Source organism: Candoia aspera, chromosome 4, assembly GCF_035149785.1.
Source record: "Candoia aspera isolate rCanAsp1 chromosome 4, rCanAsp1.hap2, whole genome shotgun sequence".
NCBI lineage: Eukaryota > Metazoa > Chordata > Lepidosauria > Squamata > Boidae > Candoia > Candoia aspera.
Window position 1 is genome coordinate 106,327,090 of NC_086156.1, and position 15,586 is coordinate 106,342,675.

Genomic DNA, 15,586 nt, shown 5'->3' on the forward strand with positions numbered 1-15,586 from the left:
TTGAAGAAGAAAGAGTTTTGGACCTAAAAAGAGGGATGGGAAAGGCTGTGCTGCTGTCATATCAGGATCAAGAAAGAATTAGGCTTCAAAGGCTGGAAGGTTTTTGAAGAATATTTGGACTTTTAAAGGCAGGCTGTAAAATTTGAGACTGACAAGAGGAATGCTCTGTGTATAATACTGAGATATGTAAATGTCCACTTTGAAGTGGGATAATTGTTTAAATATGTTTATTAGGACAGTCTTCTAAAGATTTAAATAGATGCTCTGTCATGTTCCACGTTTCAATGATCTGTGCACATCGTAACGTTTCACATGTCAAACCTGTTTACGTGTATATTCACATTCGTTCATGCTGCTCTTTTCCATTCCTGCCCTCCTCTTTATTTTCCAACATTGGAATGTATGTTTGGGTTTGCGAGCCTGGTCAAGGTTACTTTCCCAGGCGCAGCTAACGGTTGCTAGCACCTGGGAGGGGGGCTGGCTGTCATGCATTCGGGGCGGGACTGGGTTTGAACACAAGGCTTTTAAGTTTGTATTTGGCGCGCTTTTGCTCATTCTCAGCTTTCTCTGTATTTGCATACTAGTCCTTTAATAAATCAGTTATCTTTAAGCCCGAGCTTGTGAGACTGAGTATGTGGGATTAGGCAACCATTACATGCTCTTGCTGTTTGGATAATACTTTTATTTTTGGTAAAAGGGTATTAATAAAGTTACTTTCCTACATATACAATAACAATAAGATGTTGGCAGGTTACTTTCTTTTAGTTTAAATGCTTTGGTTTACCTTGATAATTGTTTAAAAATGTTTTCCAGGATGATTTTTTAAGAGTTTAGATGGATGCCATTTTTTGGATAATATCTTTATATATAAATAATAGTAATAAGATGTAGTTTGGTTATTTTTTGTTAGTTTAGCTGGCAGATAGGAGTAAATTATATTGAAGAAGGATAATGTTTTTTAGTTTATTAGGTGAAAAATATGTTTGAAGGGTTTTTTTAAGTTTTCTTTTAACTGGGAGGGAAAAATTGTTTTAGAAGGGAATGTTATACTGAGAATTGAGATGTTTTATAGAAATAATGTTTATTATAGTTTAAATTGGAGTAGGAGCTTGATATTGATTTATGTATATCTGCTGTAGAAAGTCAGCAGTAGTTTTCTTTGTACTTTCACACTTCTTTAGTTTTCTTTTTTTTCTTTGTAGGCTTTTTTATCCTTTTTAGTTTTTATCTATTTGTCAAACAACAGCAACAAATAATAAAGTTTCTAAATTACAAAAAAAACCAAAAACAAAATGTCATTTTTATATTGGTAGGTGGATGTTTTCAAAAAAATCATTTTTTTTCCACATTGAAGGGTTCTGTTAACATTCTTATTATTGTGGGCTTTATCTTTCCCAGATCCACAGCAAATAAAACATTTCCATTGTTTCTTCTTTAAGGCAAGACTGAATGAAAAACTCTCAGTATGTGATTATCCACTGTACATTGTAATTATCCAATTAGACATAATTGTCTCCACTTCTTTTCCAAATCCTTGAGAATATCAGAGTGGAAAACATGAACAAAGGCAAAGGATGCTATTAATATTCCCCCAAATGTTCAGAGCTGGGGCTGCAGGCAGACAGGTGTTTCTCCCTTTGATCATTGATGTGTTACATTGTCCAGTTTGGTCTTCAAAACAATTGAGAGAATCATGGCAGGCCCTGCAATTTGGAAATATGCACTTGCCAAAGTGGAAACAGGTGTATTTGTATACCGAAGGAAGACTTCTAGGCAATATGGTGGTATTTATTGTTTCATTATTAGTATCAATGCCTGGGTGGTGTGTAAGGTCCCCAATCATAATTGCAATATTAGTAAACCTCTCCCTATTCATCATAAGTACCTTCAGTCTGGAGATCTCAGAATTGCCAGCATTATTTCTCAGCTCTATGTCTTTTCCAGTCCTGTTACTTTCATTCAACACCCTTCTTTGGACCTTCTTGATGATTTTGTGTAAGTCTTGTACATTCACCCCAGTGTTGAATCAAATGATTCTCAAGGCAATCACCACTATAGCTACCATCACCCAGTAATAAATGGGGTGCTTTAATCTTTTAAACTATTTTTTTTTAACCATTATCATTCTGATGTGGAAACTCTGTCAATACTGGCATTCGTCTGTTGAATGAATGAATGGTATGAAAATACCTTGATTATAATATTCATAGAATAACCACTAAGGAGAAAAATCAAGGGATAGCACAAGGGCCCAGACTGTGTTTGACTTAAATTTATGTACAGGTCTAAGTTAGCTAAGATTAGCTATGATTTCTTTTTTGCATTATTGGCGTCAGAAGCAACTGTCTTACCTCTTAGTTCCCATCCACTGTTATGAAGCTGGTTTGTGATACTGTGAATTCTATATACTTGTGCAATGCAAATTGTATTGCCTGAAACAAAGCCAATGCTTCCTTATTCAGAAAAGTCCAAAGGAGAGGGGGTTTTGCATTTGCTCATATGATAATCAAATAGTGTATTTTTATACAATTTATTAAATATTTAGCATTAAAGTGAATATAAGCATAAATTCAGGAAATACTGTTGGAACCATTTACTTTAAAAGCAGCATGCAGTTTTCATTGCAGGGTATTGTTCCAGAGTTACCAACACATCCTGGCCTTAGTTTTTGCTATAAAGGAGATCAATGAAAATCCCCAGATTTTACCCAATGTCACCGTGGGATTCAGCATCTATAATAGCTACTTCAGTCCAAGCTGGACCTACCTTGCCTCAATGGAGCTTCTCTTTGCTCAAAATAGATTCATCCCTAATTTTAAGTGTGGTGTCCAAAACAATCCAGCTGCAGTCATTGGGGGACATGACATCTGTCTCCACATGGCAACCATACTGGACATCTACAAAATTCCCCAGGTAAAGTGTGCTAGTGACATATAACAACTGAACAAGCCATTTACTGTTCTTGTGATTATTTGGATGCAATTTTGTGGCTGCGGGTTGGGAAAGGGTACGATTGAAATAGAAAGCTTACATTATGCTGGAAGAGGAAAATCTTGATTAAAAATAAACAAAATTTCAGTTTTGCGAAACAGACTTGTAATTTGCATTCATTTACAGATATGGACATTACCTGGTTTTTGTTTTAGGCTTCATCCATCTAATGGCTTCATTCCAGAATCTGTTTCTGGATCACAAAGTAATACATCATTTTAGTCTGAAGGTCACTGCTTAAAGTTATGAGTGATTCTTCCCAAATGCAAATGTTTCCTCTAAAGCTAAAAGACATCCATTTTTAGGAAAAAGCTTTAACTCAGACCTTTGACTGGTTTTTGATTGATGGCATAATCAGTGTTCATACTTGGCAAGGAGAGGAATCTTTGTGAAACCAGAAGACAGGTTGCTATATATTCATATGTGTATATATTTAAGTGTTATCCTTTTGCATTCAATTACCAAAAGTCTTGGCCACTCAGAGAATTTTGGAGCAGTGTGCTAATATGTGTGGAAGAATATCAACCTAAGCACACAATCAGAAATTCCATGATTAAATTTTTGTTGACACAAAAGTGTGTCCAGTCTGGATCTAGGTTCTGTTGTATGGGGTTTTAAGCCTTTGAAACCCTATTACATTTTTATGCTTATTGTGTTCTTTGGAGAAAAGTTTTCCAATGATTTTAATGCACCCCAGTGCAAAAGCCTTCATGCATCAGTAATGCCAGGGCTGTGTACTGGAACATCCCCTGAAATTTGGTTCTTATTTTTCAAAAGACTCTCCCCTTCAATTGTTAAGTTTTTTTTTTTTTTTTTATGTTGTACTTCCATATTCACCCTTGAGCAACAGAGTTTCCTCCTAAGGCCAATAGGCTTTAGTTCTTGTCCAGATGTTTTCTACATTTGGACACATTTAAAATGCTCTCATGTTCACAATACATGAGAAAAAATTGAAATAGTCCAATTTGTTCATAACCACCATAGTCACACATGGAAATCCATGACACATCTCAACTAATGTTTGAAAATAATCATTTTAAGTTAGAAAGTGTAACACTATTCAGAGAGCCAATTTGGTGTAGTGGTTAATGCACTGGGCTAGAAAGCAGGAGACCAGGAGTTCTAGTCCCACCTTAGGAGTGAAGCCAGCTGGGTGACCCTGAGCCAGTCATTCTTGCTGAGCCCTAGGAAGCAGGCAATGGCAAACCAATTCCAAAAAACCTTTCCAAGGAAACCACAGGCACTCGCCAGGATAAACAATGACTCCAAGGGACCAAAAAAAAAAAAAATCACCCCCCCTCCAAAACACCAGGATGAAAAACAGCCTTACACATTCTTCATTCTTCCCCTTCATTTCTCTTAGCTGACGTATGGCTCTGCTCCACTCATGCATAAAGCAGCTCAAGCTATTTTCATCCAACAAATGTTTCCAGATGAATCCCACCAACACAGGGGCCTCCTCCAGCTATTGCTGTATTTTAGGTGGACATGGATTGGAGTTCTTGCTGTGAATGATGCCAAAGGAGAGACGTTTGTACAGGAGGTGCTCCCCGTGTTTTCCCAGCATGGCATCTGCTTTGATTTCATAGGAGACTTCCCAAATGTAGCTTTTTACAGTGGCTTTACGGATGTGATGGATGAAACGTACAAAACCTTCTATATTATTGTAAAGAGCACAGCCAAGGTGATAGTCTTATATGGTGCAATGGAGTCCATGAACTTTTTGAAAATGTTAATGCAGTATTCAGAAGTGGAGGACATATCAATGAAGACAAAGGTCTGGATCATGACTGCTGAAATGGATTTCACATCCATTTCTCGTCAAAGAGATTGGGATATAAATTTCCTCCAAGGTGCTTTATCTTTTGCAGTTCATTCAAGGGAGGTGCCAGGCTTCCGGGAATTTCTTCTGATCAGAAATCCAACCATAGCAGAACATGATGTGTTTCTAAGGCATTTCTGGGCACATGCATTCAGGTGTTTGTTTCACCACTCTGATCCAAATAATCAGTATGGCACAATCTGTACAAGGAAGGAGAAGATGGCAACCCTTCCTGCATCTGTGTTTGAACTTAGTATGACTGGCCAGAGCTACAATGTATATAATGCTGTCTATGCTGTAGTGCATGCTTTGGAGGCAATGCGTTCATCAAAAATCAAGCACAACACTATTGTGGGTAGAAGCGTGCCGAAGCTTCAGAACCAACCATTGTGGCAGGTAATGTTCAGAGCAGGGTAATGTTCACAGCAGAGATACGCAGGAGATCTGCAAGTTCAGGCCACACAGAAGGCTCATTCCAAAGGAAGTTGGGGCATCTAAGTGCCATGTCTACCCCCAATTCCATTCTTATACCATATTAGGACCACAGAGGACATAAGAAGCAATTGTATATTGACATTATGCATCATAGATATACATCATAGTCTCCTTATATAGAGAAGACCCTTGGTTTGGTCAAATTTTGAGAGAAACAATGGAAGACATCCCCTGCATTTATTACTTCTCCAGTGCCCTCCAGACAAGGACTATCCTGATGCCCATTGCTAGATGTGGCTCACACACTGAAGGAGAAAATGAACTCATAATAATAGGGATACATCATTACATAAAAAGCTTTGGAATTGATGCTACGGCGTTCCCTTTGCATCATCTCCAGTGCTAGAGCTGTTCATGACCTTGCTAGAGATGGTGTCCTAGAATCAGGCATCCATATTCTCCTATGATTCTCCTATCCAATATTCCTCACTATTGCTCAGAAAAATGAAAACAGAAACCCCATGAATACTTCCTGAGAAGGATACCTGCTGGAAACAAATACCTCCCTCTAGGGACACAGGTTGAACCTCATCAAGGGACGAAAAATATTTTAAACAATCAGGATGCCCCCTTTCCTCATGTATTAATATTAACATCTGCCAAGGCCCTCTATTACAGAACAATACATGTTTATCTGTTCATGTGCTTAAGAAACTCACAGATTAATAATGAAATACAACAGAACAATCTAATAGACTGATTCTTACATGTTTTATCTTCCCTCCCTCTCTCTTTTCAATTTAGCTTCATCCATTCCTGAGAAGGGTCTCATTCAACAACAGTGCTGGGGAAAAGATTTCATTTGACAAAGATGGGGAACTAATTGGTGGATTTGATATTAATAACTGGGTCACATTCCCAAACCAGTCATTTTTGAGGATCCAGGTTGGTCGGATAGACCCAATGGCTTCCCCAGACAAGTTCTTCAACATATATGGGGATTCCATCATGTGGCCAAAAAGCTTTAACCAGGTGGGGTCTGTATAGCTGTGTTTTCTTTCATTTGAACAACATTAAAAACTATGATTTCCTAGGAAGTAGTTAGAAACTAAACATTTTACAAATGGCTACAATTTACATTATCAAATAAACTTCATTTTGATTCTGAGTTTTTCTTAGTCAAGGGACTCTGAGACCTTGGTTTTGAAATTTAGGCTGCAATCTTATATACTAGTTCTCTTCAAACTGTTATCCCCTATATATTCAGATTGGTATCCCCTATACATGTCAGCATGTAGGTCCCATCACCCCTATTGAACTCAGCCACTGTCTTCCTGGATGGGGATGATACATAATATTCTCCAATTCATTTAAATCAATGTTTTTTTTTTAACTTTACAACTTTAAGTTGTACACACTTCAACTCCCAAAATTCCCTGTAATTTGTTCTTTAAGTTGTCACTTCACAAATAGTACTTTAGAGCAGTTTCTTTTTCTGAATTCATTATCAGGCTGCCATCCTAACAATGCATAAAAGGCAAAAAACAGAGTAGATAATGGACTGAACAGTAAAAAAATACAGTTTTTAGAAATAAACAGAAAACAAAATATGTATGAAGACCTGAAGAGGTGCTTTTTCTCAGTGAAGCTTCAAATGAAACTTGCTTTCAGATGGCTCAAAGAAGCAAAGAGTCCCCTCACTTGTAACAGCAAAGCAAAGTGACCATGTGTTTCACCTTCTCTGTTTGGGGGTTCCTCTCAGCTTTTTCCCCCAAAACTCAAATGTCAGGAGAGGCTGAAAGGAATCTTCTGCCTCCTCAGTTCTGGCTGATACACTTCTAGGTTTGGTGAGGCACCAGAGAGTGCTGCTTAGTAATTTGACAGTTGAGCAAGATCAGAATTGCTCAAATACTTTTTTTTTTTTTAATGTTAACAGTATTCTCCTTAATTTCTGGATAGGCACATCCTCTTTCCTTGTGTAATGATCCTTGCCAAACAGGGTATAGCAAGACCAAGAAGGAAGATAAACCATTTTGTTGCTATGATTGCCACCCATGTCCAGAAGGGAAAATTTCAAATAAAGAAGGTAAATATTTTTGAGAAATAATGGGATAAGCCACCACACAAACAGGGTTATATATTTATTTGGTTTATTAATTTATTTAGATTATTTATATGAATACCCATCTCACATAAGTGAATCTGGGTAGTGTACAAGGATTAAAAACACAAGCTCCCCATATATACCATATGTGCGTTCATTCCCTTGCACTTAAAGCTGTTCACAGTGAAAAGGATTATGAGAATACATTGGATGCAGATTTATACCCAAGAATGATATACAAATAATACATATTATGGGATACCCAAGATAGAATGAAATATATAACAGGTAAAGGCTTTGGGTATGGGCCAAAATTTCTGGCCCTAGATTTCTCCCTGGTCCTCAGTGAGTATGGCTTCAAATTAGAATGGTTAAATACTCAGTGTCAATGTCGATACTAGTTTCTCTCTCAGTGCTGTGCAACACTAAGGCTTGATGGCTGAAAGGCACTGTACACAGAATTGCTGTTTTCTTTTTCAGACATGGAAGACTGTTCTCATTGTCCAAAAGATCATTATCCAAACCACAACAAAGATACATGCATTCCAAAACTCATAACGTTCTTATCCTATGAAGAGCCAATGGGGATCAGTTTGGCTATTTGTGCTCTTTCTTTTTCTTTGATCACAGCTCTGGTGCTTGGGATCTTCATTAAACACAAATACACTCCCATTGTCAAAGCCAACAACCGGAATCTCACCTACACTCTCCTGGTTTCCCTCCTCTTCTCTTTCCTTTGTGTATTTCTATTTATTGGGAGACCTGATAAGATTGTGTGTCTCCTTCGACAACCAGCTTTTGGCATCATCTTCTCTCTGGCTGTTTCTTGTGTATTGGCCAAAACCTTTGTTGTGGTTCTAGCATTCATGGCCACCAAACCTGGTTCCAGATTGAGGAAATGGCTGGGTAGAAGCATGGTCAGTTTCATTCTTCTTTCCTGTTCCCTTGTTCAAGCCAGCTTTTGTGCTGCATGGCTGATAATGTCCCCACCATACCCAGATTTTGATGTGCACTCCATGTCTGAAGAAGTCATCATGGAGTGCAGTGAGGGGTCCGTCACCATGTTCTACTGTGTCTTGGGCTTTCTGGGTTTCTTGGCTGTGGTCAGCTTCTCTGCTGCTTTTCTAGCTAGGAAGTTACCTGACAATTTCAACGAAGCCAAATTCATCACCTTCAGCATGTTGGTCTTCTGCAGTGTTTGGCTGTGCTTTGTTCCAACCTATCTAAGTACAAGGGGGAAATACATGTTGGCTGTGGAGATCTTCTCTATGATCTCCTCTGGTGCTGGCTTATTGGCATGCATCTTTTTTCCCAAGTGTTTTATCATTGTGATGAGACCTGAACTGAACAATAAGCATCAGCTAATGAAAAGAAAGATTTAAAAATCTGTCTCTTTGCCTCCAACCCTTTGCACGTACATGTCAGAGAATTTTTCCCAGTGTACACTTAAGCTGGAAAGTGGAATTCAATTTCATTGAGCTTTTCCATTGTTGTCCTACCTTATGGAACCACCTTCCCCCTGATATGTGGATGGACCTAATGCTTTTTGCCTTCTGAAAGGCTTCCAGGACTCAGCTTTTCTTCCATGTGTTAGCCCTGGAACATTAGGATCTGTTTGGTCATGAGTTTATTATATAGTGCCTTGGGTTTTTTCTCTGTATTTGATTATTTTGACTTTGTTTATAGTTGTTGTTTTTTGTAGGTTGGTGGCTAGCTGCCCAGAGTTATATATTTGCAAAGGGGGGCATATAAATGTTATAAGTAAATAAATAAATAAATAACCACATCCCCACCCCCCTGACAGCAACAATACATTTATTGATATCTTTTAGTATGGCGCAAAGAGAAAGTGGAGGATTTACTAGCTCTTTTTATAGACCTATGTATTTTCTTCTTCTTTATTTGATTTGTTACAACAATGAGCTATATACAGCACTCATTCACTTAATTGGATATATTTAATGTGAATAGTAAGTTTGACTTTACTGATTGGGATTTATTCATATGCAGATCGGAATGTGTAAAATGGAGTGGAGATGATATACAGAGAAGATTTTCATTTGAACAAAGGTGCCTATGTATTTTTCCTGAAAAAATCAGACACTGGAAATTCTCAGGTATATATCTTGTCATGTGATCACCCACAAAGAGGGAGGTAAATTGAAACAATCTTCCAGTTGGCCACCTGGCTGACCTTCCAGGACAGAAATTATATTGGAGTTTTTGAATCTCTAAAGCTATCAGTCTGGGTCTTTTAGACTACCACTTGCCTTTCTGCTACCAACCATTCCCAGATCTGGGTTTCCATCTCCACTGCAGGTTCCAACTCTCACATTGTCCAGTGCAGAACTGCTTCCTTTAATTTAGTATGTACATTAGAACCTTACCTAGAACAATGGACTGGTTTGATAGCAGAGGGGTTGAGAGCAGAGTAATGCTGGAGAGCAGTTCAGAAATTGGTTTGATAATCCCTAGGGTATTCTTCCAGTCCTTGGATGACCTTCTGTATTTTGGAGCAGTTGGGTTCTCAAGTGCCATACCTGTGATCAATGCTAAAAGATGATTTTTATAGTCATAGCATTTTTCTTTTATTGCTGGACATTGTGTCCTGGGATTTGTAGGTAGGAAGCATTTTGGCAATTTTCAGCTCTTGATGAAATGGAATGGAAATATTTAAATTAACTTCCCAGTCTTGACTCATTTATATTCCTCCACACAAACAGTACAGTCAGTCTGTTAATTGGACCTTATGGATATCTGTGGCTCATTGATCAATAAGTAACATGTAGTTCTTTCCTCCTTTCCCAGCTTTCACTAATGCATCATACACATCACTCACAATGGGAAGACATAATTTACCTCTGTCTGGAGGCTGCTAAGCTCTGGATGGGGAGCAAAGGTTGAAATTAAACCCTGGCAAGATGAAATGGCTCTTGGTTTGGAGCTCTTTGGTTCATGGAAAATTGCCATCTTTGGTCTTTGATGGAGTTGCACTATCCCAGATGAACCCACTGTGTAATTTGGGGGTTCTCTTGGACTTGCAACTTCTGCCCAAGAGTGTCATGAGTGCCGTTGAGCTGAAGACATCAGCACAACGGCACACATGACAATAATGAGGAAGCAGAGGAAGGGGCTCAAGATGAGCATAGCACGCACAACAACAGCCACAGACCCTAGCCAGAGGATGCAGCCATCAGAACACAAAAGAGAAAGAAGGAAAGACAAAGGCTAGGTGGATCGTGAGGCACACCCAAGCTGTTAGCACAAGCGCAACGGAGATCGCCCAGGTGACAGCAATCACCGGCTGAATGAGGAAACTGATGATGGGTGATCCTGGGGCACCAGCTGGGGCCTCGCAACCCTTCACCTACTGGCAAGACAGCATGCAGGACAAAGGGGGGATGACGTAACCCAGGGTGAGGGGGCGCTGACCGGCGCGGGGTATTTAAAGCCCGTACCGGCGTGCTCCCCTCACTCTCAGCTTTTTTCGCAACTGACACTACGTACGAAATAAACCGGAACCTGCTCTCCTTTGAATCAGCGTCTGTGTTTTACTCTGCGGTAGGCAGTGCATGACATAAAGCTGAGAGTGACAAACTCAGCCTCGCCGAGCCCCACCGGACAACGAGCCGCGGGAGGAATAGACGGCGAGAAGACCACGAGCGATGAGGCCGACGCGTCGCGGCCAAAGCGGGCGAACTGCACGGCAAGAAGCGGAGGAGGACCGATCGAGGCCAGAGGCACCGCAGACCCCAGGAGCCACGGAGACCCGCCCAGCCCACCCCGAGCCTCAGCTCCAACCCCAGAGGGAGACGGCGGCGGAGGTGACCCGGCCACGGGAGGGAGCAACATACCTCCTGAGACCAGCGGAGACCCCCCCGCCCCACATCGCACCCCAGCCACGGGCGTGGAGCATCAGCCCAACTGTGGCAAGCACGGTGGAGGACGGAGAGGCAACCCAGCCGACGCACTCCCAAATGGAGGAAGCGGACCAGCGGATGGGACTGCCTGAACCCCACCAGCGGCTCAACCCGGCGGACACACCGATAGACCCGACCCCAGCTGCGGCACGGATTTTGGACGGGGAAACTCAAGCCAGACTCGCAGCCATGGAGGCCCAGCTACAGGACCTCAGGACCATGCTGCAATCGCTGATGTCCCTGGCGCCGCCCAACGACGTTCCCGTGCAGGCCCACACCCCGAGCGGGTCGTCGCACCCCCATGGGCCAAATGGTAATCAACAAGCGGCCCAAGCGGATGAAGCCAGGAGTCAGGAAGCGAGAGGAGGGGACTCACAGAACGCCCGGGCCCCAAAGGACTTCCCCATTTTCTTCGACGGGAACCCCGCGAAACTGTCGTTCTTCATTACGAATGCCAGGGAGTTCATGGGGTGGCACGGACACTCCTTTAACTCTGAAGCGGACAAGATCGCAGCCGTGGCGATCAAACTACAAGACCGGGCGGCGGACTGGTACGTCCAAATGTACGAGTCCAACTCCCCCGCCCTCTCTGACTTCCATGCTTTCATTACCGAGATGAAGCGCTACTTTGAGGACCCACTAGCCAAAGAGAGGGCTAAAAGCACACTCCAAAGCCTCAAACAGGGCGCACGCACTGTCCCGGACTACGCCCTCAAATTTAAAGCCCTAGCAGGGAAGATCAACGACTGGTCCAAGACCACCCTGCTAGAAATGTTTAAAAGGGGGCTCAACCACGAAGTACTTCAATGGGCTCTCTACCGGGATGATCCGGAGACTCTGCACGGCTGGATCCACCTCGCAGGGAAAGCAGAACACGCGCACCGTACCTTCCTAATGGCAATGACGGAAGACAAAACCAACACCTACCCAAAGGTACCCGCGCCACACGTGGGGACGGCCGGTCCCACATATCCAAGGAAGAAATTCACTCGCGGGCCCTGCGGGAGGTGTGGGAAAATGGGGCACAAAACGGCAGATTGCTTCTCCAACCGAACCCCAGCGAGCGCTCCTAAACCCGCACTGAAACCTAACCTCAAACCAACTAACCCGCCGCCACACCCCCACCGCCGAATGACCGGAGCCACAGCGACACCGGACGAAGGCTGGGATGCTTACTGGGGGGGAGAGGACGCCGTAGACCCAGACCAGCTGGCGGGAAATGCTCCCTGCCTGCCTTAAAACGCGCCGCGAGGCAGGTGGTGGGACAGAGGCACGGATCACTTCGACAGAGCGGCGAAAGCTCCGTAATAATGGCGGCAATCAAGCTCTCTGGGGGCAACGGAGCCACCACGGCCGCGGCACTAGTGGACTCGGGGTGCTCAAAAAACCTGATCCACCCCGACATAGTCGCAAAACTCACCCTACGCTGCCTCCCCCTCCCCACGCTGCTGGCATTTCACCAGCTGGACGGCTCAACAGCGGGTGAGACACCAGCCACGATGCAGACCGAGCCGGTTACCCTACAAATGGGTACCCACACTGAACGAACATCATTCGTGGTAACCCACATAGGACAGCCCATCGTAGTCTTGGGGATACCATGGCTCGCAACAAACAACCCGCGCATCGACTGGGCGACCCGCACCTTCCGATTCAACGACGGCGAGTACCGAGCACCAGTTCCAGCGGGCAGAACCAACCCCACGGAGGGATGAGCAGAGGCGGCAACCCAGGACAACACAACTACCCCAGAAGACCTACAGGAGCAATACGGTGACTTCTCAGAGGTCTTCGGAGAGGCGGAAGCTGATCAACTACCCCCCCACCGCAAGACGGACTGCAGGATTGACCTGCTGCCCAATGTCCCCTTACCTAGGCCGAAGATTTACTCAATGACCCCGAAGGAGATGGCAACCCTCCGGGAGTTCATCGACAAAAACCTAGAGAGGGGATTCATAGAGCCGGCATGCTCACCGGTCGGAGCGCCCGTCTTATTTCGAGAGAAAAAAGACGGCACCCTACAGCTCTGCACCGACTACTGGGGCCTCAATGCAGCTTCCCTATCCAATAAATACCCCTTACCCCTCGTGAAAGACATGCTCGCCCACCTGTCCACGGGCAGAGTATTCTCCAAGCTGGACCTTCGCGAGGCGTACTACCAAATCCAAATCAGGGAGGGGGACGAATGGAAAATGGCGTTCAACTGCCCCCTAGGCGCCTTTCAGTACAAAGTGCTGCCATTTGGACTAGCAGGGGCCCCGGGGGGATTCATGCAGCTCATCAATGAGGTTCTGCATGAGCACCTGTTCAAAGGGGTCCTGGTCTACATAGATGACGTCCTTATCTACTCCAAAACGCACGAGGAACACGTGACCCTAGTCAGACAAGTCCTCGACAAGCTAAAACGGGCGAAACTCTATGCCAAACCCTCAAAGTGCGAATTCCATAAAGCACGCCTAGACTACCTGGGGTACCGAATCTCCAGAGAAGGCATAGAGATGGACCCCGCAAACGTCGAGGCGGTGGTGAACTGGGAACGCCCCTGTAACAGGCGCCAACTCCAGAGCTTCCTCGGCTTCGCAAATTTTTACAGGTCATTCGCATGGGGGTTCGCGGAGATAGCCCTCCCCCTAGCAGACCTCCTCAAGACTAAAGGGGTGGGGGACACACGACGCACCAAGAACCCGGGCACAGTACTAAATTGGACTCCCGCGTGCCAAACTGCATTCAACAGGCTGAAAGCGCTGTTCACCACGGAGCCAATCCTCGCGCACCCGGACCCAGAACGGCCGTTCGTGGTCCAAGCCGACGCCTCAGACTTCTCCCTGGGGGCCATCCTACTCCAAAAGGACCCCACAGGAGTCCTGAAACCATGCGCCTACCTGTCGAGGAAATTCTCTGAGACAGAAAGGCGCTGGCACGTCTGGGAGAAGGAAGCCTTCGCGGTGAAATCAGCATTGGAAACATGGAGGCACCTACTGGAAGGTGCCACCCAACCATTCGAGGTCTGGGCAGACAACCGGAACCTCGAGGCCCTCCGAACGCCCAGACGCCTCAGCCCAAAACAGGTCAGATGGGCCCAATTCTTCAGCCGCTTCAACTTTCAGCTGAAGTTCATGCCGGGCAAAAAGAACTTCCTAGCTGATGCCCTCTCCCGACTGCCCCAAGACGAGGAGCCCGCCCCAGACATGATCGGGACAGTCCTATCCGCTTCCCAGCTGAGGATGGCGGTGACCACCCGGAGCGGCGCTCGGAGGCAGCCCAACCCCACGGCACAACCGACGGTGGGGCAACCAGTAACCAGAGGGCGCCAACCGCGACTGCCAGGGGGGATACGCGCAGACCTCACTGCCGCCCTCAAAACCGAGACTTGGCTCCTAGCAAACCCCGACAAGGTGATGATGGCACAGGACCTGGCATGGGGGGAAGGCAGAATATATGTCCCAGACTCGCAACGCCAGGCAATCTTGCGCAGATCCCACGACGCCAAGCAAGTGGGACACTTCGGGTTCCTGAAGACCCTGCACCACACACGACGCCAATTCTGGTGGCCCGCGCTGAGACGGGACGTGAAAGCCTATGTAGCATCCTGCCCGACATGCGCCAGGGCCAAACGGGCACCAGGTAAGCCCACGGGACTTTTACAAAAGGTGGCAGAGCCCTCCCGCTCATGGGAGGAAATCTCCATGGATTTCATAGTAGATCTCCCACCCAGCCAGAAGAAAATGGCCATTTGGGTGGTGAAAGACTACTTTTCGAAACAAGCCCACTTCATCCCCTGCTCATCGGTCCCATCCGCCCAACAACTAGCCAAACTCTTCCTGATACACGTGTACAGGTTACACGGATGTCCCGCACGCGTGGTGACCGACAGGGGCACACAATTCACTTCGAAATTCTGGCGGGCCTTCCTAAAGCTGACGGGGACCCAACAAGCCCTATCCACTGCCTGGCACCCCCAGACGGACGGAGCCACAGAGGTCCTCAATGCCACCCTAGAACAATTCATACGCTCATACACAAACTGCCACCAAGACGACTGGGTCGAACTGCTCCCGTTTGCAGAAGTCGCATATAATAACGCCGTCCACACGAGCACGGGGAAAACCCCGTTCGAAGTAGTCTCAGGGCGCGACTTCATCCCCATACCGGAGCTGCCGCAACCCCCGGGACCCCAAGTAGATGCTAGTGACTGGGGATGGAAGATTGCGGAATCGTGGCCAATAATCACGGTAGTGCTGAAGGAAGCACAGGCGGCCTACAAAGAGCAGGCCGACAAGCACCGGCACCAGCAACCGACGCTCCAGGCAGGGG

The 15,586-nt window shown here is 45.0% G+C and overlaps 1 protein-coding gene across 1 annotated transcript; it reads left to right on the plus strand.

Moving 5' to 3' along the window:
* The first annotated feature begins 1,778 nt into the window (after nucleotides 1–1,778).
* LOC134496906 (vomeronasal type-2 receptor 26-like) lies at nucleotides 1,779–8,734 on the plus strand. Its single transcript, XM_063302622.1, has 6 exons — nucleotides 1,779–1,784; nucleotides 2,641–2,913; nucleotides 4,355–5,209; nucleotides 6,053–6,280; nucleotides 7,208–7,334; nucleotides 7,833–8,734. Exons 1-6 carry the CDS (start codon nucleotides 1,779–1,781, stop codon nucleotides 8,732–8,734), a joined length of 2,391 nt encoding a protein of 796 aa, XP_063158692.1.
* The last annotated feature ends 6,852 nt before the right edge of the window (nucleotides 8,735–15,586 follow it).